Here is a 25,577-nt window from a genome sequence, read left to right as displayed (position 1 = left end):
CCAGTCAGAGTCCTGACCTCAACCTGATTGAGATGCTGTGGCATGACCTCAAGAATGCGATTCACACCAGACATCCCAAGAATATTGCTGAACTGAAACACGTTTGTGCACGTCTGATCTGCAACTACAGGAAACGCTTGGTTGAAGTTAAAGGTGGTTCAACCAGTTATTAAATCCAAGGGTTCACATACTTTTTCCACCTGCACTGTGAATGTTTACATGGTGTGTTCAATAAAAACATGGAAACATTTAATTCTTTGTTATTAGTTTAAGCAGACTGTGATTGTCTATTGTGACTTAGATGAAGACCAGATAACATTTTATGACCAGTTTGTGCAGAAATCCATATCATTCCAAAGGGTTCCAGGAGCAGCAGAGTTTGGGCAAAAAAAACTTTTGACGCTACTAAAAGCTGTTAGAAGTTTCTAAAAGCTTTAAAAAATGCCTAAACATGCTTAAAAGCTAGAGCTTGAGCATTTATTCATTTCAACGGCCAGAATAAATTATTTATTCTGGTCAATAATTTGAATTGATGCCCAAGAGCTTGACATTTGTAAAAGCTTGTAAAATCTTAAGGCCCATGCACACGAGACGCTGGTAAACTCGAGTTCAGAGGCATTTGGGCATTTTTTTCAACTGCCCCTGAACACATTTAATGTTATCCTATGTGTTTAGGCTCGTTTTTTCAGAAGCAAAATTTTGGGTTCAGACGTTTATAGGCGTTTTTAAAGGTGACCTATTTTTTTACATTAGAAATCTCAAAAATAATGGAAAATTATGAAAAACCATAAAAAAACATAAACAACTGTAATTGTTGGCATTGCATTGTGGACAATCCACAACGTGTGGCAGGTGATGTGGCCAGTGGACAATCCACAAATTGTGGCAGGTGACATGGCCAGGTGATGTGGCAAGTGGACAATCCACAACTTGTGGCCAGGTGACGTGGCAGGTGATGTGGCCAAGTGAGGTGGCAGGTGATGTGGCCAGGTGACGTTGCAGGTGATGTGGCCAGGTGATGTGGCAAGTGGACAATCCACAACTTGTGGCAGGTGATGTGGCCAGGTAACGTGGCCAGGTGACATGGCCTGGTGACGTGGCAAGTGGACAATCCACAACTTGTGGCAGTTGAAGTGACAGGTGACGTGGCCAGTGGACATTCCACGACTTGTGGCAGGTGACGTGGCCTGGTGACGTGGCAGGTGACGTGGCCAGGTGATGTGAACAGGTGACGTGGCCAGGTGACATGGACAGGTGACATGGCAAGTGGACAATCCACAACTTGTGGCAGGTGACATGGCCAGTTGACGTGACAGGTGATGTGGCCAGTGGACAATCCACAACTTTTGGCAGGTGATGTGGCCAGGTAACGTGGCCAGGTGATGTGGCAGGTGACGTGGCCAGGTGACATGGCAAGTGGAAAATCCACAACTTGTGGCAGGTGACGTGGCCAGGTGACATGGCAGCTGACATGGCCAGGTGACGTGGCCAATCCACAACTTGTGGCAGGTGACGTGGCCAGGTGATTTGGCAGGTGACGTGGCCAGGTGACGTGGCCAGGTGACGTGGCCAGGTGACGTGGCCAGGTGACGTGGCCAGGTGACATGGCAAGTGGACAATCCACAACTTGTGGCAGGTGACGTGGCCAGGTGACGTGGCAAGTGGACAATCCACAACTTGTGGCATGTGAAGTGGCCAGTTGACGTGACAGGTGACGTGGCAAGTGGACAATCCACAACTTGTGGCAGGTGACATGGCAAGTAAACAATCCACAGCTTGTGGCAAGTGACATGCTAAATACAAGTATACTGCTGCTCTTTCAGCTGCTACTCACTTTGGTCTCACAAAATGGCTGAAATGGTTAAATAATGTTGTTTTTTGAGCTTAGGGAGGGTCTTATGATGTCTCTTAAATAAACACTTATAAACGCAAACGCGGTAAAACGCCGCAAAATTCGCTGCAAAAACTGGCATTTTAAACACCGTTTTTTGCCTTTGAAAACGTGTGTTTAGATGTGTTTGCATTTGCCTCTCTATTACAAGCGTCAGGCATTTTTTCTACAAAAACGCTGCTGGCTTCTAGGAGAGTTAAAATAATGTCCTGTGTGCATGAGGCCCATTAAATGAAACTAAGCTAGACAACATGCTTGTACTCATAAGGACACAACCAGGCCATCTTGGTCTTCCAGCATTCTTTATAAATGTGCAAATCCTGGCAGCTGCTGCTGTAATGGTGGTGGTAAGCATTTGACATGTGCATTCGTTTTCATCCGAATGCATTTTCATCCGAATTTCAGGTATTTTCGTTATCGTTTTAACAAACGATAACGAAAGCACAGAAAACTAAAACCGAAAGATCCGACATAAACAAATGCTTTATTTTCATTTTCGTTGCAGTCGAATATGCCTAACCTTAACTCTATTAGTCCAATATTATTGTACATAAAGAGAAAAGATTTGACATAGAGAAAAACGATTCGACATTATAGAGACATGAAGAAGAGTCGACATAGAGAGAAAAGATTCGACATAGAGAGAAAAATTTGACATAGAGAGACATGAAGATTCGACATAGAGAGACATGAAGGCCCGGATTCACGTAGCACTTACGCCGACGTATCTACAGATACGCAGCGTAAATGTGCGCCGTCGTATCTATGCGCCGTGCCCATAGAACTAGATACGCCTGAAAATAGGCTTCCTCCGACCGACGTAACTTTCCTACGCCGGTGTATCTTGGGCGCATATTTACGCTGGCCGCCTCATTGCAAATATGCAAATGAGTGAGATACGGCGATTCACGAACGTACTTGCGCCCGGCGCTTTAATATACGTGGTTTACGTAAGTCATACGTCCAGCGTAAAGTTAAGCCACATAAAGCAGGTGTAAGTCATGTTAAGGTATGGACCAGGGAACAGCCGTCGTATTTTACGTCGTTTACGTAGTAGTACGTGAATGGGGCGTAGGTTACGATCACGTCGTAGGCATTGAGCCGTCGTATCTTAGGGAGTATATTCGACGTGATTCTGAGCTCGTTCAGACCAATTTACGTTACCCCGGCGCAACGTTGGGAGCATTTGCATTGTGAATTGGGTGATGCGCTACGCCCGCCTAAAAATGCGCCGATCTACCTGAATCCGGCCCGACGAGTCAAATTTTTTTTTTTTAAGATTCTATCGAATCTTCTTCTTTTTTTTTTTTTTTTTTTTTTATCTTCTTAGAACATTCTACAGACACTATAAGCCTTCAATGACAGATTTAACCTTAATTGTGCCTACCCTTAACTCTATTAGTCCAATATTATTCTACATAAAGAGAAAAGATTCAACATAGAAAGAAAAGATTCGACATAGAGAGACATGAAGATTCGACATAGACATGAAGATTCGACATAGAGAGACATGAAGATTCGACATAGAGAGACATGAAGAGTCATTTTTTTTTTTTTTTTTTTTTAAGATTGTCATTTTTTTTTCTTCTTCTTCTCAGGCCTCGTACACACGACCGAGTTACTCGTCGGGCGAAACACATTATTTTCCTCGTCGAGTTCCTTGTTAGGCTTGTCGAGGAACTCGACAAGTTTGCTTTGCGTACACACTGTCAAGACAAAATCTCCTCGTTCTCAAACGCGGTGACCTACAACACATACAATGGCAGGGGAAGTTCGATTCCACTGGCACAACTCTTGGGGCTGGTTTTGCTAATTTCATGTGTTTGCGTGTTAAATAAAAGTTTGGTAAGAGACGATTTGCCCTTTTCAGTCTGTTACAGCTTTAAAAATGTGTTATCTCTATTACAAATGCTACTTTTACTCCCTTCTGAGGCCTTGTACACACGACCGAGTTTCTCGGCAAAAACCAGCAAGAAACTTGCTGTTTTGTTTTTTTTTGCCGAGGAAACCGGTCGTGTGTACATTTTTCGACGAGGAAACTGTCGAGGAACTCGACGAGCCAAAAAGAGAGCCTGTTTTCTTTTTCCTCGACGGGAATGGAGAAAATTGGCTTGTCGAGTTCCTCGACAGCCTAACAAGGAACTCGACAAGCAAAACGATGTGTTTCGCCGTGGAGTTCCTCGGTCTTGTGTACGAGGCTCCATACCGTATTTGCCGGCGTATAAGGCGACCGGGCGTATAAGACGACCCCCTAATTTTACAGTTTTTTTAAAGATTTTTTGCCTGTATTAACCATATAAGACGACCCCTATTCCGATGCTTCATATTTCTTTCTTCTGGAGCCATATTCTTCTTCATTCTTGCTGGAGCTGAAGCCAATCACAGCGAGCAATGTATTCTACTAATGAATACAAAGCCTGCTTGGATTGGCAGAGGCTGTAACATCATCAGCCCACGCCTCTCTGACTCTCAAAGCCAATCCGAGCAGGCTACTGTATGTAGGCACTCGGATTGGCAGAGGTTGTTACCCCAATCCGAGCAGGCTCTGTATTCATTTGAATACATCGCTCTCTGGGATTGGCTAATCGGTATATACTGTATGTAGCCGAAGCTACATACAGTATTACCGCACATCCAGCAGGCATCCGAGAAGCTGACCCGGCGTATAAGACGACCCCTGCTTTTTGGACAGTTTTTTTAAGTGTAAAAGGTAGTCTTATACGCCAGCAAATACAGTACTTTAATCTGAGCAAGCGCGGGTTTCTTAGCATACACACGCTGACGAGGAACTCGACGAGCCAATTTGAGACTCCCGTCGAGGAAATAGAGAACTTGCTCTCTTTTTTGCTCGTCGAGTTCCTTTGACAGTTTCCTCGATGAAAAATGTACACACGACCAGTTTCCTCGGCAAAAAAGCTCTCCCACCAAGTTTCTTGATGGATTCTGCCGAGGAAACTGGTCGTGTGTACGAGGCCTTAGAACATTCGACAGACACCATAAGCCTTCAATGACAGATTCGACCTTAATTTGGATTTTCGGACGAATGCATTTTTTTTACGAAAAACGAAATGAAATAATAACGAATTTCGGGAGTTACTAAATAAATGTATTTTTCGAACGAAAACGAAATTACGAAACAAAATATTTCAGTGTGCACATGTCTAGTAAGCATACCACTTCTGTGCAGGTTAATGCCCAGGTCTGGAACTGAAAGGTTACATTAGAGCTCCAGAGATTCTAGGGCAATCTCAGTGTATTTTCTGCTTTATTTTAAAAATTACTTTAAGTCTTTCTAAGTAAAAAATTGCATAATTAGCTGCCACTGCTGTCTTTATTCCAGAACTTCTATTCTAATCTGGACTCCCCCACACATTGAGTTGTGATGAGCAGATATTAACTGTGTATGGGAGATCAGCCCCTCTGTGTGCTAAGTGTTGCTTTTGTTATAGTCCTTGTGATGTGCTAATAATTGCAAAATTTCAGTGTCATTAAAGATTACCTATTTATAACGCAGAGCTGAAAAACAGTCACCTCAGGTGGTTTGATTGCTTTGCCAAGCAGATAATGTGATGCCTTTGTGACACAGGTGAAATACAGTAAAATGTACTTTAAAGCGATGTGGCGTGCTATTTACCACTTCAAAGCAATAGAGCATGGCTTGTCATCACAATAAAAATTATGGATTTTTTATTTGTTGCACAGGAAGGCTGTGGCTGCATTTTACTGTGACCATCAAGCTGGACTTATTTGACAAATTACAGCAAGTCCTGTGTCCATATGTATGTTGTATGTACTACATGCACTTCATTTTTATGACATATCAAACATCTTTTAGTCTATCCAAATCATACATGGCTGCATGAATTTCTCACACATGGGAGAGTCAACTGCACTTCTGGAATCAGTTTTTTTGGTTGTCATTTGTAAAGAGTATGATAATGCTGAATTCTTTTGGAGGATTGTAGAAGCAGGGACATTAAATATTAACCGATAAATGTGCAGTAGCTGATTAATTCAGAATATTTGTGAGCAGCTCATGAAAGTTTAATACACATTTTGCTTATTGAATATCTTATGTGCTGTTTACCTCACCTAGTATACAGCTTATTATCTTATATGTGTTTGCATGTGCCATGGATTTCACATAACATTTCTAAGATGTACTTTTTTAGCCAGTGCTAAATCTTAGTATGTTAGCACTTTTACTATGTGTGCATAAAAATAGTAGATTTTAAAATACAGACATTGGAGATCATATCAAGAGTCATATAAAATATATTGACAAAGATCAATCAATATTAGCCTTAAACAAGAAGTTATTATGTATTAGAAGTTAAAGCATATAGGGCACTGTTGACAGTGTTTTTTATATTATTTCTATCAATGAATTTTTCAAAAATACAATAAAAGTTAACATGCAACTTAAACAGTGTTGTCAGGTGACAGTAAATTGATACAGTGCAATTTTTGACATTTCAATCTGGTACTGTTATTTTTGACTGCAGCTGCTGGGATGTTGTAAAAGGCTAATACCCAGGAAAGCATATATGGGCCTAGTCTTATGTCCTGAAAAAATGCCAAGACCACCCTACCGGGCCTCCTGAGGTGGCTTGGGTTCAGATTTTGAAGAGTTATAATATTTGCAAGGATTTACAACGGAAGGTAAGTATTTATTATACATCCCCCAATTCCAAAAAGTTAGGATTCTGTGTAAAATCTATATAAAAACAGAATGCAATGATTTGCATATCTCATAAACCCATATTTTATTCACAGTAGAAAATGGAAAAAAATATCAAATGTTTAAACGGAGAAAATTTACCATTTTAAGAAACAAAAAAGCTAATCTTCTTTTAACAACATTCTGTAAATGTTTGAGAACTGAGGAGACCCGCTGCTGAAGTTTTGGAAGAGGAATGTTGTCCTTAGTATAGGATTCTAACTGCTCAGTAGTGCTGGGTCTTCTTTGTCGTAGTTTTTATTTAAAGATGCGCCAAATATTTTAAATTGGTGAAAGGTCTGGACTGAGGGCAAGCCAGTTAAGCACCCAGACTGCTGAAATATGCAAGGCTTTTCCTGAAAAAGATGCTGTTTTAAAACCTGTATATATCATTCATAATTTTTGTGCATAATGCCTATTTCGCACGTGCTATTGCACCCCCATACTATCGGATGCAAGCTTTTGAACTGAGGGCCGATAATAAGCTACCTATTTTTGATAAAAAAAAACGCAATAAGCGTTTATCGATTGGTTTGCGCAAAATTTATAACGTTTACAAAATAGGAGATAGTTTTGTGGCATTTTTATAATTTTTTTTTTTTACTACTAATGGCGGCAATTTTTGTAGTGACTGCGTCATTATGGCAGACACATCGGACAATTTTGACACATTTTTGGGACCATTGTCATTTTCACATAAAAAAATGCTATAAAAATACATTGTTTACTGTGAAAATGACAATTGCAGTTTGGGAGTTAACCACTAGGGGGCGCTGTAGGGTTTGTGTGACCTTATATGTTTTTCTAAATGTAGGGGGGCGGGGCTGGACGTGTGACGTTATTGATCGTGTTTCCCTATATTAGGGATTACACGATTAATGAAGCTGCCACTGTGAGGAATGGGGAAGCTGTGTTTACATACAGCTCTCCACGTTCTTCAGCTCTGGGGACCGATCGCGGGACTCCGGCGGCGATCGGGTCCACGGGTCCTGCGGTCACGGACCTTCGGACCGGGGCGCACGGCCAGGACCCACGGCTGGGCACTTAAAGAGGACGTACAGGTACGTGCTTGTGCCCAGCCGTGCCATTCTGCTGACGTATATCTGCAGGAGGCGGTCCTTAAGTGGTTAATGCAGTGCCGTCTTAGGGCCCAAAGATCACGGGTATCCAATATTGCATTTCGGCCTTGTCCCTTGCGCACAGAGATTTTAACAGATTCCCTAGATCTTTTGATGATATAAGGACCCCATTGCACAGATCAGGTAAGTATAAGGCCCCTTTCACACGGGGCGGATCAGTAATGATCCGCCTCCGTATGCTCAGTGGGGATTGCTCCGTTGATCCCCGCTGAGCCGGCAGATGACAGGGTGGTCCCTATGGGGGGATCGGATAAACACGGACCGTATGTCCGTGTTCATCCGATCGCGCAGACGGAAGGAAAAATATGGTTTTCTTCCGTCTGCAGAATTGGATCATTGCGGAGGCGGACGAGATCTCATAGGGACCAATGTATGTCCCTTTTTAATCCGCAAACAGATGGATGAAAAATCGGACATACGGTCCGCTGGTGTGAAAGGGGCCTTACATGCTTATTTTAGAAAAAAAAATCTAGCCTTTACAGCTGCTTTAATCCTTTTTTAATATGCTATATTATAATATTTTATGCAAACTGTTGAAAGAAGAAGTAGAACGCATATGTTCACTTTGAGCGTTTCTATTCCACTATGTTACTTTAAAGTCACACCAATGAGATTTTAATCACCAGACTTGGTTTACTACAATTTGCAGTAATTATATAAAGCACACAAATTGTATAAATGTTGCATTTGGAAATACATTTTTTATACTATTTATTCTCAATATAAACCAGATACATGAAAATATATATGTCCAAATTTACTACCAAATTAGTGCCGTATCGGTTTTGTAAATAGCAAAAACCATTAAAGAGGAAAAGCATAAAATTGCTGATGGAAAGATAAAATTGTAAATATGCCAAAAAAGTTACACTGTTTTAAGCAATTTCCAAATATGTACAGGGGGTCCCCGACTTACGAACTCCCGTTTTATGAACAACTCCTACTTACGAATGGGACGTTTCTGCCGTTCTGCGCATGCACAGGCATTTTCGGCCATATTCGACGGAACATCGTAAAACATCGAAAAATTACTTAATTACCGTTCTGGGCATGCGGTTTCCGACTTACGAACATTTTTGACTTAAGAACAAACCTAAAGTCCCTAACTTGTTTGTAAGTCAGGGAACCCACATACAAAACGTACACGTCTTATGCCTTCTATTTTCCTTAAAAAATATGCAATTTAGGCTATTTTTAGGGCTTATATACACCAGCAGCATGCCGTTCGTGTGTGATGTGAAGCACTGCCAGTGATATGAAGCACTGCCAGTGGGTTGTAAACAGTGCATCACACTGTAATCTTTCTTTGTAGAACTTTATACAAAGTTACATTTCATTCAGTGCTATTAACCACAGAACAGTATGTGTTATACCACACTGTACTGAAATAAAAAAGGACCAACACCATGATGGGGGGATAAGGCTTTGTGCCTAGTGCTTTGGGACTGTATTTGGGGAAGTGCCCAGCACAGCCCAATACATCTGATGTGAGCCCAAAGCACAAAAGTGGCTGGCTAAATACTGTATTTCATAGGTGGGACTTCCACACAGTAGGGCCTATTTAAAGTGGAGGAAGGAAAGTGAGTACAAGTGTGTAGTTCTCGTCTATGACACCAATCAGAATTCTTAATATTTTCTGTAAATAAAATTAGATTCCAGGCAGAACTCTAGTGTAGCCACTCTTTCTAATTCACACACTCTGACACACTGCATAGCGAGAGAATGACACTTTTTTAAAATTTGTTTAAAAATATCGGCAAGAGTTCTGTATACACTTTGACAGTCTGAACGTTTTTTCTTAACCACCTCCCGCCTGCGCTATAGCCGAAAGACAGCTACAGTGCGAGCCTTAATTGCCGGGAGGGCATCCGTGTAAGTCCTCCAGAGAATAGGTCAATGAGACTCGGCTGATCACAGATACCGGCCCCTTACCATGTGATCAGCTGTCAGCCAATGACAGCTGATCACCTGATGTAAACAGAAGATCGTAATCTGCTTTTTTTTCTCTTACGCGAGGGACATTAGTCCCATACATGGAGACCCACTACTGCTTTGCAGTGCCACCTACCAGTGCATATAAGTGCTGCCTATCAGTGTCCACCAGTGCCACCTACCAGTGCCCATCAGTACCTCATCATCCGTGCCACTATGAAACTGGGAGGGTATGAGTTAATTTTTTTAGTGCTGACTGGAGCTTGGCTTTTTTCTTCTGCATTGTCTTGAACATTGGAAAGTCAAATAAAAGTGATTTTGTTTACACTTACCCTCGTATGCTAAATTGTATGTCCCCAACTATGCCATTCAACTCATCATGAAAAAGATACAAAGTGAATGCATACACACGCCAAATGGCGTAAAGGTCTATATATAAATATCAGACTTTCAATTGTTTCAAAAATGAACTCAGCTTGAGGCCGGGTTCAAACTAGTCCGACAAATGCTCCGACATTAGGAGCTCATGTCGCATGACGTGTGAAAATGAATGTTTCCCTATGGGAGCCATCTCCAACACATGTCGGAGCGACTTTGCAGATGCTCCCTGTACTACTTAGGTCGGACCGCAGTCTTGCACGCTCCGACTTTGGCATGCGAATTGTACTCTGCTGATCTTGAGGGGGAACTCCACGCCAAATTTTAACAAAAAAAATGGCATGGGTTCCCCTCCAAGAGCATACCAGGCCCATGGGTCTGGTGCGGATTTAAAGGGGAACCCCCTGCGGCCCCCCACCCCAAAGCACCCTGCCCCCATGTTGATGAGGACAGGGCCTCTTCCCGACAACCCTGGCCGTTGGTTGTCTGGGTCTGCGGGGGGCTTATCGGAATCGGGGAGCCCCCTTTAACAAGGGGGCCCCCAGATACCGGCCCCCTACCCTAGGTGAATGAGTATGGGATACATCGTTCCCCTACCCATTCACCTGGAGAAAAAGTGTTAAAAAAAATAAACACTACACAGGTTTTTAAGATATTTTATTTGTCAGCTCCGGGGGTCTTCTTCCGACTTCTCCGCTCTCCGGGGGTCTTCTTCTGACTTCGTGGGTCTTCTTCCGTCTTCTCCGCTCTCTTCTTCTGCTCTCCACGCTCCCTGGTTCTTCTCCCACTCTCCGGTGCCTTCTGCCGGGCTGCGCTGCCGCTATCTTCTTTGTAGCTCTTTTACTAGTGGCAGCGGCCAGCCCAGTCTTCCTTGTGGCCTTCTTCCTCGTCGCCTTCTTCTTCCCTCTTCTTTTCTTCTGGTGTTGACTCGACGCTCCCTTCCGCTTGCGCTGTAATGCCGGGTGCGCGGCACGCGGCGATTTATATAGGCCTCTTATGACGTCACAGTCCCAGCATGCTCCGGGTGGTGACATCACCACCCAGAGCATGCTGGGACTGTGACGTCATAAGAGGCCTATATAAATCGTGCGAGCTGCACACCCGGCATTACAGCGGGAGGAAGCGTTGAGTCAACACCGGAAGAAAAGACGAGGGAAGAAGAAGGCGATGAGAAAGAAGACGGAGGAAGCCCGGGCTGGCCGCTGCCGCTAGTAAAATAGCTACAAAGAAGAAAGCAGCGGCGGCGCAGAAGGCACCGGAGAGCGCGGAGAGCAGAAGAAGAGAGTGGAGAAGACAGAAGAAGACCCCCAAAGTCAGAAGAAGACCCCGGGAGAGCGGAGAAGTTGGAAGAAGACCCCTGGAGCTGACTAATAAAATATTTTAAAAACCTGTGTGTTTATTTTTTTTTTAACTTTTCCTCCAGGTGAATGGGTAGGGGTATGATGTACCCCATACTCATTCACCTAGGGTGGGGGGCTGGTATCTGGGGGCCCCCTTGTTAAAGGGGGCTCCCAGATTCTGATAAGCCCCCCACCCGCAGACCCCGACAACCAACGGCCAGGGTTGTCAGGAAGAGGCCCTGTCCTCATCAACATGGGGGCAGGGCGCTTTGGGGTGGGGCCGCGGGGCGCCCCCCTGACCCAGAGCACCTACCTCCCCATGTTGAGGGCATGCGGCCTGGCACGGTTAAGGAGGGAGGCCGCTCGCTCGTCCCCACCCCTTTCCTGACCGGCCGGGCTGCTGCTCGGATACAGGTCTGGTATGGATTTTGGGGGCCCCCCACGCCGTTTTTTTGCCGTAGGGGGTTCCCCTTTAAATCTGCACCAGACCCATGGGCCTGGTATGCTCTTGGAGGGGAACCCATGACGCTTTTTTTTGTTAAAATTTGTCGTGGAGTTCCCCCTCAAGATTCATATCAAACACAGTGCCTGATATTGGCAGGGATCCAAGTCGGATCCCCACTCATTGAAAGTCGGACTTCTAGTCCAGGGCAAAGTCGGATCAAAGTAGTATCCTGTTCATGAAAGTCGGATAGATGTAGGACCAATGTAGGATACATGTAGGACCAATGTAGGATCAGTGTAGGACCAATGTCGCAGAGCAAAGTAGGATGAAAGTTGTGTAGTATAGTGTGAACCCAGCCTAAGGCTGGGTTCACACTACTACACTACTTTCATCCTATTTTGTTCTGCTACATTGGTCCTACATTTATCCTACATTGGTCCTACATCCATCCTACTTTCATGAACAGGATACTACTTTGGTCCGACTTCAATGATATTCAGTGGGCCTGAAGTAGGATCAATGTAGGACCAAAAGTAGTACAGGGAGCATTTTCAAAGTCGGACCGACTTGTGTAGAACGCTACAAGACGCTCTCATAGGGAAACATTGAACACAGAGCAAAGTAGGATAAAAGTAGTGTAGTAGTGTGAACCCAGCCTTAGACATGTTTCCATACAAATGTATTTGGCATAGATTCCACTTTGTCAAAGATGCCTAATTTATTTCATACAAATGTTCTCCCAGCATGCCTACTAAAAAATTTGAACTGTCCAACAATTAGCGCTAAAAACACAGGTTATTTGCAAATATATGTGGAAGCTGCACTTCCTTGTCAAAACCCCTCTGTAAAGTGCAGTCCTAATTCTTATTTTTGAGAGTTTCCATATTGAAGCATATGTAGCAATGGATAAATTAAGGGAAGGTATGCCTGGGGGCAGCCCATTCCTCCTTAAAGGTGCAGAGACACATTAGAAGCCCATCAAGAGCACAGTGGCAGCTGAAGGTATCCAAAGTGTTCCCATGCTAATTGTAGCATCTACATTGATGTACCATGTTTGCCCTTCCTACATATACTGCCTAATTCCACACCCATAAAGGCTACACTTCTGCTACAAACTCTGGATTGCATGGCCAAAGCTAGTCTTTCATCTTCATTTTCACATCTCCGTACCCTTTTTACCACCAGAGAATGAATCTGTGTAATAATACTACTCCACTACATCACCATAATTTGGAATATTTTCCAGTACTAGAGTAAACTCACTAACTGTATTACTCATTATGGTGGTGGTGTGGGAAATGTAGCAGGGGAAGAATTAAAGGAGCTGTCAGGAATCAGCAATTGGGAGACTAAATATAGACCAACACAAAAAGTAGAAGGAAAATGATAAATGGTTTCCCAATTTTTTTACAAATAAATATGTGAAAAGTGTAGCATGCATTTGTATTCAGCCCCCCTGATTCAATACTTTTTTTTAGAACCACCTTTCGCTGCAATTATAGCTGCAAGTCTTTTTTTGGGTATGTCTCTACCAGCTTTGCACAGCTAGAGAGTGACATTTTTGCCCATTCTTTGCAAAATAGCCCAAGCTCTGTCAGATTGGATGGAGAGTGTCTGTAAACAGAAATTTTCAAGTCTTGTCACATATTCTCAATTGGATTTAGGTCTAAACTTTGACTGGGCCGAATATGCTTGATCTAAACCATTCCATTGTAGCTCTGGCTGTATGTTTAGGGTCATTGTCCTGCTGGAAGGTGAATCTCTGGCCAAGTCTAGATCTCAGAAAAAGCTCCACTCAGAACTCTTCAAAACAACACTAGGGAACAAAATAAAAACAATCCAACAACAGCAAACAGCCACAGAAACACTCTACGCCATCAACAAGGCTCTACTACAGTCAGACGACTTAGTAGCACCAAAACGCAAAACTTGCATCCGGAAAAACAACTCCAGCTGGTTTAATGACCAGCTATCGTTGCTAAAGCAAGAACGTAGAAGAGCAGAAGTAGCTTGGAAAAGAAGCTCTTCAGAGGTAAACCACACCACTTATAAGATTATCAAGAAATACCACAAAAATCTTTATGGACAAAAAAAATCATATCTCCAACATCATCGCAAATGGCCAAAACCGCTCCCGCAAACTCTTCAAGCTGGTCACTCAGACTATGAACCCAGCTTGTTTAGAGGCCCCCAATTCCAATTCACAAGAATTTTGCAACGAATTATCGGATTATTTCATTAATAAAATTGAAAAAATCCGTGTAAGCATTCAGCAAAATAGACCCCCTCATCAACCTCTCCCCAATCAACTAATTTCTCTCTAAAACCCATTTCCATCGAGGCTACAAAAACATCATCGGTACTCTGCGAAATAGCACAGCGCCCAATGATATCATCCCCACCAAACTGCTGAAAGAATGTGCCGATATATTGGCACCAGCTATCTCACAGCTCTTAAACCAATCATTCAAGGAGGGCACGGTGCCCACCTTGCTGAAACAAGGTATAATAAAACCAATTCTAAAAAAAAACACCCTCACCCCAAAGATCCAAACAACCGTCGACCCATAACAGGTCTAAATGTCTACTCCAAGGTAATGGAGAAAGAAGTTGTACAACAGTTACAACATCATTTAGACCAGGGGTCTCAAACTCAAATTACCTGAGGGCCACAAGACGAGTTTTCATATCCCATGGGGGGCCGCATGCAAACTTTCAAACTTCAAAAACAACAGTACTGGTGTCAGTGAAAGCATTATTAACCCCCCAGCACTGGTGTCAGTGGATGCATTATTAACCTTGACCACTACACTGCACACTGACCACTGCACACTGACCACTGAACACCGACCACTGCACTGCACACTGACCACTACACTGCACACTACACACTGACCACTGAACACTACACACTACACACTCACACTGAACACTACACACTGACCACTACACGATGACCACTACACTGCACACTGACCACTACACACCCCACTGACCACTACACTACACACTGACCACTCACCATCAGGGCACAGCACATCAGGTCACAGAGCCCAACACATCAGGGTACAGGGCACAGTGCACATCAGGGTACAGGGCACAGTGCACATCAGGGTACAGGGCACAGCGCACATCAGGGTACAGGGCACAGCGCACATCAGGGTACAGAGCCCAGCACATCAGGGTGCAGGGCACAGCACATCAGGGTACAGAGCCCAGCATATCAGAGCACAGCACAACAGGCCACATCAGGGTACGGGGCATGGCAAGGCACATCAGGACATGGCACATCAGGGCACAACACATCAGGACAGGGCACATGGCACATCAGGGTACAGAGCCCAGCACATCAGGGTACAGAGCCCAGCACATCAGGGTACATGGGGCACATCAGGGTACATGGGCCACATCAGGGTACATTGGGGAAACAATCAGGGCACATCAGGGTACATGGGGCACATCAGGGCACATGGGGCACAATCAGGGCACATGGGGCACAATCAGGGCACATGGAGCACAATCAGGGCACATGGGGCACAATCAGGGCACATGGGGCACATGAGGGCACACTCAGGGTACATGGGGCACATCAGGGTACATGGGGAACATCAGAGCACATGGGGCACATAGGCCACATCAGGGTACATGCGGCACATCAAGGCACATGGAGCACAATCAGGGCACATCAGGCACATGAGGGCACAATCGGAGTACATGGGGCACATCAGGGTACATGGGGCACATCCGGGTACATGGGGAACATGAGGGCACACTCGGAACATGAGGGCACACTCAGGGTACATGGGGAACATGAGGGCACACTCAGGGTACATGGGGCACATGAGGGCACACTTAGGGTACATAAGGGGGGTACATGAGGGCACAATCAGGGCACATGAGGGCACAGAGTACATGGGGCACAGGTCAGCGTTTACTTGTGGTTTTCTTCACATGCAGAGTAAAGCAGGAAGCGTCTGTAATAAGTTCACTTGTTTGTCATGTCACGCTGCAGCTGCTCCCCGGCCCCCCCTCTCTTCTCGTCCATCCCAGGTGATATCACAAGCAAATAGGGATGGAGGAGAAGAGAGGGGGGGCCGCTGGGGGCGGGGAGCAGCCGCAGCGTGACATGACAAACAAGTGAACTTATTACAGACGCTTCCTGCGCTACTCTGCATGTGAAGAAAATCTACACCCCCCACTTCCGCTGCACCCCCTGCCCTGCCTGCAGGCCATTTAGAACCGGTCCGCGGGCCGGTACTTTGAGACCCCTGATTTAGACACTCCTAAATTACTCGATCCATTTCAATAGGGTTTCCGTCCTGGTCACGGAACAGAAACAGCGCTGCTCAAAATATGGGATGACGCCCTCGAGGCAGCAGACGAAGGAGAATCTTGTCTTCTGGTACTGTTGGACTTAAGCGCTGCTTTTGACACTGTAGACCATGGATTACTACTGACTCGGCTAGCTGAAGTAGCCAGAGTCGCGGAATGTGATTTAGCTTGGTTCTCCTCCTTCTTGGAAAACCGATCACAAATAGTGAAACTGGGGCCTTTCAAATCTGAAAAACGGACGGTATCATGTGGAGTCCCTCAGGGATCCCCTCTGTCGCCGGTTCTGTTCAATATTTATCTCCGCCCTCTTTTTGAAATCATCAGTAACCAGAAGTTACTTTATCATTCTTATGCAGATGACACAAAACTGTATTTTCGCATATGCAACAAAAAGGATCATTATCTCGGATTAGAGAAATGCCTTACTTTGATACAAAACTGGATGACAAAGAGTTATCTTAAACTCAGTGGTTCAAAAACAGAACTTCTCCTGTTTCACGCCAACCGGAAAAATCATCCCACGACAACATGGACACCCCCGCCCATTCTGGGAAAAACTATCACCCCTAGCACCAAAGTCAAAAGTCTCTGAGTCATTTTTGACACCAACATGACAATGGATGCAGAAATAGGGTCAGTAGTCAGCTGATCGCACCATCTGCTGCGCCTACTATGGAGACTCACCCCCTTTATTCCGAAAGAAGACGTTGCAGTCGTGGTGGGAACAATTTTCAATTCCAGACTTGACTATGCAAATGCCCTCTATCTCGGACTCCCCAAATACCAAATCACTAGTCTGCAAGTCACAAAATACGGCCTCTCGACTAGTGACCGGCAAAAAAACAGGGGAATCAATCTCACCTTCACTGAGAGCCCTTCATTGGTTGCCAATAAAAGTCAGAATCACTTTCAAGGCACTCTGTCTAATGCATAAGTGTGTATTCACGGAAACGCCCCCCAATATCTATGCGAAAAAATAAAAGCCCACAACCCCAATCGTCTTCTGCGATCCACCAATCAAAACCTTGTCCAGATACAAAAAGCCAGATACAAGTCCAAAGGAGATCGAAGGTTTGCAGTCCAGGGACCTTGACTGTGGAATGCTCTACCAACCACCATTCGATTGGAGTTGGACCACTTGGCCTTCAGGAAAGGGATTAAAACCCATCTCTTCTGAGGTTCAAAGGATTTCACTCACGGAATGGATACATCGCCCAGAGGCGATTCAGTTCGCATGTGTTGCGCTATATATGTTTTTCACTCACTCAGTCTCAAGTGTTTGGCAGAATCTTCACAGGTTTTCTGCTAAGATTGCCCTGTATTTAGCTCCATCCATCTTCCCATCAACTCTGACCTGCTTTCCTGTCTTTGCTGAAGAAAAGCATCCCCACAACATGATGCCACCACCACCATGTTTCACGGTGGGGATGGTGTGTTCAGCGTGATGTGCAGTGTTAGTTTTCCATTTTTCTTTTAGGCCAAAAAGTTCAATTTTGGTCTCATCTGACCAAAGCATCTGTGGATATTTGCAGCTCCTCCAGAGTTACCATGGGCCTCTTGGCTGCTTTTCTGTGTAATGCTCCCATTGCCTGGCCTGTCAGTTTAGGTAGATGGCCAGGTCTTGGTAGGTTTGTTGTGCTACACTCTTTCCATTTTCGGATGAAAGCTTGGGATCATTTTTTAAACCATAACCCTGCTTTAAGCTTCTCCACCACTTTATCCCTGACCTGTCTGATTTGTTCCTTGGTTTTCATTATGCTGTTTGTTCATTAAGGTTAAAAAAAAACAACCTCTGAGGGCTTCACAGAACAGTTTAACTGAGATTAAATTACACACAGGTAGACACTATTATTAAGTGACTGCTGGAGTCAATTGGTTCCACTAGATTTTAGTTGGGGGTATCAGAATAAAGGGGCTGCATACAAATGCCACAATTTTCAGATATTTATTTGTATAAAATTGTTGAAAACCAATTATCATTTTCGAGAGAGTGGGTAACCGCTCAAAGAGAACCAGGTAATCTGATTCCTGTGGTCCGAGCCAAGGGTGCAGGCAGTGCAATCAAAATGCAGGTTAGGATGAAGGAAAAAAGCTGGGACAGCCGCACTCCAAAAAAACTCCTCCTTTAATTAAAAATCACAAAATACATGCCACAGCAAAAAACAGCACAACAAAAGAAAAGCTGACGTTTCGCACTATGCCTTAGTGCTTCTTCTACTATTTTCCTTCTACTTTACACTTATATGCCACTTTGTGTGGATGGCCCCAGTGCAAAAGGGGTCTAAAACCGCAGCTTTTTGCTCAAAGCCCCATAGTGCCATCAGCAGGCGAACTCAGTCTTAACAGTAACAGTGTAAATGGGCAAGGAGGCATATCAAAGCTACCGTTGCATGCCTGATACCTGCTCTACACCTGCTGAAGGTTGCTGACAGGTCTGTACCCCTGGACTAGCGGGTCAAGTTAACGACACTTGGAACCTCATGAAAAAGGATCCCAATTTATTAAAGACATGCTGATCATAGCAGGATAATGACTCAGTCTGAACACATTTACTGAAGTCATCAGAAATTTGCTTTAAGTTGAACTAATTTTAAAGCTTGTCATTAAATAGAAGATGTGCAATTTAATTACATAAATCATACATTTTTGTGGTTAAAAGAGGGAGGTCAAAATAAAATATAAACAGAAAAACTGCAATTTGGTGTAATAGCATAAGAATGTATAATTTAGTTTTGTAAAACCTTACAGCTTTTAGAACACGTTTCATTATTCCTTAGTGCTGTCTATTAAAAGATAATTGTGTGTGTTCAATAAAAGAAAAAAGAAAAGATTGTATGCCGGTGGTCATTTTGTAAAGAAACAAAATCTGAAAAAATAGAAATTTCTATAGACATGATGTACTGTATATGAAATGAGCCTGGTACTTGAAGGCACTATTTCATGAAATGTGTAATATTTAATGCATAGAAGATCTACAATTTGATATTTGTTTATTTTTCATAATATGTGTCTCAAATAACTAACATCGTGTAATGCAGTTATTTCATTTACGCGTAGGACTCCCTCAATCTATTGACCAGTGGCAAACAGAGTATATTTATACAGGAGATTTTTTTTTTACATCAGCTCTGCACACAGTAAATATACATAATGTATCAGTGAAATCTGCCTTCCTTAGGTCAAGAGCCTTCAGACTGTGTTAACAAAATCTGAGATTCTGAAAGGGTCACATAGGTATTTCTACAAACAAAAAAGATAAGCTTCCTTGCACTCAGAAACATAGGAAAACAAACATATCCATGTATTTCAATCATACGCCGTTGTGCCAAACCGTTACTCAGGTTTTACCCACGACTTTGGTTTCAAATGTTACTTATTCTCCAGAAAAGTACACATCTTACAAAACCCTGTGATGCTTTTACAGAATTTTATGTTTAAACCATTACCAAAGAGCCTGATTTACCAAGGGCCTGATTGTTTTTCTCCAAAGTCACTAAATGGTTGATAAACTTTTGCAACAATATCAATTAAGATTTTCTTTTTCATACTTTTTATTTTGATATTTCGAGTATTTTAGTTTAGGAAACCAGAAGAAGTAGTAAATATTTTTAAACTGTAATAATAAAACTGTTTACATTCAGGATTTTTGTCTGTGGTGCATGGCTGCAGTAAAGTAGCTTTTAGTTTGTAACTTGTGAACTTTCAGTTCCAATCAGCCGAATACATTCCAGGTGCACCAACACAAGACGTACAAAGTCTAACATATTTCTTCAGAAAGTAGCCAAAGTCTGAGTACAAAAGTCTGTTTACAAACTTCTGCAGAGATACCACTGCTTCCACACAAAGAGTAAGAGCCGGTTCACACTGGGGCGACTTGTCAGGCGGCTCAGCCACCTGACGAGTCGCGTCCCATTCTATGCAATAGAACCGCTCTAATAGGAGCGACGCAAGTCGCTCCGACTTAGAAAAAGGTTCTTGTACGACTTCGGGGGCGGCTCGGGGCGATTTGCATTGACTTCTATACAGAAGTCATTTTGCTAATCGCCTCTGAAGTCGTCTTCAGGACGACTTGCAGAGGCGCCCCCGAAGTCATGCCGCCGCAGTGTGAACCAGCTCTAAGAGTCCTTCTCCACAGCAGGCTTTATTACTCAGGCCCTGGCTGCGGGTAAAACAGCTACCATATAGGCATTTTAACTGTGTATTTAGCTGTTTCACTGGAAGTCATCTTTAAATGTATATATTACAATAAATAAATTCACAATTATAAATATTGATGAGTTCTATTATATGCTAATAATGTATGAAATAGGGTCCCAGGCCTAAGTACAGTTAAGGCTTCTTGGCATTGTAATTCCTAACTGTAGACAATTTTGATAGAAGGTCAGGGAGCTAATTTTCTCTGTTTTAATTATTGTTTTTACTTACCGTTATAATCAGCTGTATTAAAGTACATCTACATCTATAGCCAAATCTTTTTTTTAAAATAAATATAGAGTAGGGAAGAATTTAAACTCTGTCAGGTTTTTTTGCCATCCGTGTCCCCCTGGGACACCTCCCATCTTGTAGACACAACAGGAAGAGTGCTTATTTTTCTAAAGTGTGGAAAATGCCCCTTTACACAGCTGTCATTGAAACAAGAGCCAACATTGATTAATTTCCCTTCTATTCCTTTTCTGGTGAAAATCCAAATTGTGGATTTTTCCATCACTTTCAGGCTCATTGACAATGGTCACTTGGCTAAATATAATTAAAAAATTTAAGTGTAAATCTCCCCAGAGGGGAAACGGACAGCAATGAAAACCAGACAATGTTTCTAACCCTAACCACTTCACTGAAAACATATAGGGCCTCATTCACGCAGGGCGTTGGAAAAAACAAGCTGCAGAGCCACTACCAACCCCAGGGAAAAACGACTGTAAAAACATGCTTTTAGTAGCTTTTTGCATTGGTGTTAATGCACGTTTAGCCATGCTAGCTTTTAGCAGCGTTTCTCTGCCACTATTCAAAATCAGTGATTTGCTATGAGAGCCCATTGATTTGAATAGAAGTCGCACCACATGTCGGATCATGATGATTGTAAAGCTTCCTTTTTTTTTATGATAAATGTCATACTTACCTCCACTGTGCAGCTCGTTTTGCACAGTGTGGCCCCGATGCTCAAATTCAGGGGTCCCTCTGCCGCTCTTGCGGCTCCTCCCTGCATAAGCTCTACCGGGTGGTTACCTTGCGGGTCCGCTCCTGAGTCCTGCATTTGCATCCATAGACGCCTGCGTCAGTCTGAACAAATGCTTTCTCCTTTGCTACAGCCCTGTGGAGAGGCAGGGATTTTACTGGTCTGGGCAGAATGCGCAGTATTTGAAGAGGTATTAGTTGAGTGAAGGAATCAAAAAAGAGGGGGAGGGGGAGAAAAAAACAAAAGGGGGGTGTTGGGGGGGGGACAGAGGAAAGGTTTGGAGGAAAAATGTCAGGAGAGATGGGCTAGGATGGAACCAGGATTTAACCCAGACATCACCCTCGGGTGGGTAGCACTGGGGGTTCGCGGAGTTCTCATGTTGGAAGGGTGAGAAGAGCACTTCACGGCCCTAAGAGGGTAAAGCTAATTCCCTGGGGTGAAGGATGGGTTTGATACCATCTGTATATATCCAAGTCTTTGAAAAAGAGCCATCTTTTCCAGGTTTTTAATTATGAGGACAAGGTTTCTCTGTACCAGTTCCTCCATTTCCACCACCTGGTCGACTCTGTGAAACCAGTCTGAGATCTCTGGTACCTTGGCGGTGAGCATTTTGGCTAGCAAATGCATAAGCAAATTTCATGATATTTTGTTCCTCCCACGTAATCTTAATGGGCAGTGAGGCAGTCTGACATTAGTGATGGACCAAAAGAAATTGCAGCTTGTTGCTGACATCCTGGTTAAATGTTGTCATCCAGAAAATTATAGTATGCTGTTAAATACAACTATTTTATATGTAGATCCTGCTAAGCTAGAATGTGACCTAATGCAAATTATTAAAATAATTTTACAAAGATGCAGGAAGAACACAACTTTTTGTTGTGACAGCGTCATTGTTATCTTTGAAAGCTGAAAATATTTAACTTGTTAGTAATTTGTATTTTCTTTTCTTACAGTAACCATTTCAACTAGCACCTACTTTGATGGTCTTTTGGTGACTGGATTATACACATCCACCAGCGTACAAGCTTCTCAAAGCATTAGCGGTTCAAAGGCTTTTGGATTTGGTGAGTCTAGTTTGAAAAAATACTCCATAAAAATGTCTGTTTAAAAAATGTATGTTGTTGGCGTTGGCAAACACCCCCAAATCTAAGGGACAAATTGCCAGGAATAGTATAAGATCCTAATTCAGAGAATGCCATTATTTCATTATCAAGATTGGTAAAAAAAAAGACAAGAACAATCCTAATGTCAAATATACTAAGCATTTCACATGTGTACCACCATTCTTATAGTAAACACAAAAACTCTCTATATATCATGTTTAACAATAGAACCAATTCTCCATTTATACTTTCCCATATGTATAACCTTGTATCTACCTATTTGATAATGCTTTTATAAAATACAACTGAATCTATTCTATTTTATTTTATTATTCATAACATTGTAAAAATATTAAAACTGAACCCCCCCCCCCACTTCAAAGGTTAGCAGTGTGACTAACTTTTGAACAGATAGATTCACACGCTCCCATACCTCCACCATGCAGCAAACATCCTGTATTATCAAATAATACATTGAATTCTCTAATTGGACACAGTGGTGATTGTGACGTTATCTGCCCTTCCACTGTTTTGTCCAATCAGAGATCACCTTTTATTCATTAAAAAATGCAAGACATTTGCTGAACTGTGGAAGTACAGGAGTGAGTGACTTCCTGTGTTCAGTGTACAGATGGCAAGTTGCTCCAGCAGCACCCAAAACAGGACATCGCTGAATGTATGTAACAAAAACTACTACAGTAAATTTCAGGATCCCCACAGTAATATTTACATGAAACCAAGCTGGTCCAGTTTAGGCTTAAAAATGTATAATTACTGGAGTTCATCTTTAAATGCTCATTTTTGTCTAGGGTAGCTATAACTTCCTCCTCTCTGTGCAATCAGTCCCCTGAAGCCTCTTCTCTTCAGCGCTCCATCAGCCACTGGAACTCTGACATCTTCTCGTACAATGCAGGAGCAGCAGACCTGTATTGTAAGAGAGGGTGCTAAGGGCCCACTCACAATCTGTAGTGTCAGAGAGGTGAAAGAGGTGAGCACCCACTGCTGAGGGAACAAGAGATACAGTTAGTGAAGCTGCTTTTTAATAGTACCCTAGACAAAATCAAGCATTGTACATTTGCAGTGCAAGAGAAGTGCTTTGATATTTCTTTGGAGCTTTTCATTGTTTTATTATTATTTTTTTATATTTTTATTTATGTGTCGTATTTGTTAACCCTGATGAAGTGGGCCTATTTGTACCCCAAAAAAATGTGATGGCTACATCTGAACACTTTTATTATTTCTACGTGTATGAAACTTTTGTGCACTCTCATCTCTTTTGCTTTAAAATATTAAATTGGGTGCCTTTTCAGGAAACAAAGCTGCGTAATTGTTAAAATTGGAATGAGGGAAATTTATGTGAGGAATTGCAAAATGAAATTTACTTATTTACATGGATAGTATATTCTTTTTTATTAGACCACATTTGGGCTGTCCTAGATATTCTTGCCTGATAGCTAACCAAAGATATCTTTGGGAATGATATGTGATGCAATCGTTTGAATGTTGCATCACCACATGCATCATGTTTTTTGAATGGCCTTATCTATTTCCCTCTACATGTCTTAGTTAGTCAACATTAATCATCCGTATCTGTCAGATTAGCCTGTCACTGTGGAGTCTAACTGTAGTGTCAATTGGAATGCACAGTCATATTTAGACACCCTGCAGAACTGATGTAACAGAAAAGTAGAGGCAAGACTATGGCAAAAAGGAGGAAGGGCAAAATGAAAATGGAGGTTGTTGGTACCATGTTATGCTTTGAAAGGGTTAGTACAATTGGTTAAAAAGAAAATCTATGATTTCACACATAACACCTTCAATAAAACATTCTTGCTTCTGTAAACTTAAAGGTGTTGTAAATCTTAATGTTTTTTCACCTTAATGCATCCCATGCATTAAGGTGAAAAAACATCCGCTACTTACCCCCAGCCCTCGTTTACTTAACTGAGCCCTCGAAAGTCCTGCGTCGAGAACGCGCTTGCTTCTTGGCTCTTCTCGGGCCCACTCTTCATTGGATAAATTGATAGCAGTGCAGCCATTGGCTCGCGCTGCTGTCAATCAACTCCAATGATGGGGGGGGCGGGGCAGAGTCCTGTAGTCTGCGGCTATGGATGCCGAATACAGGACTCAGAAGCGCGCCCCCAAGGTAACCCCCTTGGCAGAGCGCTTCCCTGGGGGGGTTACCAGAAGCAGGGAGGAGCCAAGACAGCCGCCAAGGGACCTCAGAAGATGTGGATCGGGGCTACTCTGTGCAAAACGAGATGCACGGTGGAGGTAAGTATAACATGTTTGTTATTTAAAAAATAATCCCTTTAAATAACATAAATAACACTAAATCTTGTCTACTTATAAACACAAGAACACTGATATGACCATCACCTCCTTCTTTACTAAAGATATAGAACTAGATTTACACTCCTGTTGGTCATTAACATTTCTCATTTAAACTGGCTCAGGGCACACAGATTGCCAGTTTAACTACCCTGGTTGGCTTTCCTTTTCTGCAGCTAACTAAATCCCTGGCAGACCACAAATATCACCAATAGAAGAATCCCCAGGTAGGGGAAAAATCACAAATGGGACATGGGTCGCGAATGGCATCTCTACTAGTTTTGCAGTGTGAACCGCTTAGTCAGGAGAATGTCTACAAACGATTGATAATTTAATCAGAGAACTATACAATGAACAAATTCAGAAATACAGTCTCATACCTGAAAACAAGAACCAATGTATAATGGGGGGAAAATTTGATCAAAGCTGCTTACCTCAAGCCCCTAATAGACCCGGGACACTGATGGTACCACAAATAAGGGGTCCCCCGTGGCGGACATGGGGGGACTTGCCATGGATGGACTAACTGTCCAAATCAGTGGCGGAACTACCGCCATAGCGACCCACGCGGGCGCTATGGGGCCCGCAGCTGAGTGAGGATCAGGGGGGCCCGGTGAGGATAAGAGCATCGGAAAATTGACCGAGTCTTTCTTTTTTTTTTTTTTTTTTCACCGCTGCCGCAGTAGAGAAAATGTGTCTGTGTATGTGATATGCATGTTGGGAAGTACCATCGGCGCTATGGGGGAGGGGGTGCGGCATGAAAAAAACCTCCATGCTCCTAAAATGATTCCCA

The 25,577-nt window shown here is 43.1% G+C and overlaps 1 protein-coding gene across 2 annotated transcripts in view; it reads left to right on the top strand.

Moving 5' to 3' along the window:
* RELN (reelin) overlaps positions 1-25,577 on the top strand; it is a 538,933-nt gene that overhangs the window by 47,075 nt on the left and 466,281 nt on the right. For both annotated transcript variants that reach the window (XM_040343494.1, XM_040343493.1), the window contains exon 2: positions 22,304-22,414. In XM_040343494.1, the coding sequence (XP_040199428.1) occupies positions 22,304-22,414 (111 nt within the window). The remainder of the gene's footprint in view (positions 1-22,303; positions 22,415-25,577) is intronic.

The sequence above is a fragment of the Rana temporaria genome, chromosome 3 (assembly GCF_905171775.1).
Source record: "Rana temporaria chromosome 3, aRanTem1.1, whole genome shotgun sequence".
Classification (NCBI taxonomy): Eukaryota; Metazoa; Chordata; class Amphibia; order Anura; family Ranidae; genus Rana; species Rana temporaria.
The sequence above is the reverse complement of the archived record's forward strand: the minus strand, read 5'-3'. Positions and strand labels throughout refer to the sequence as shown.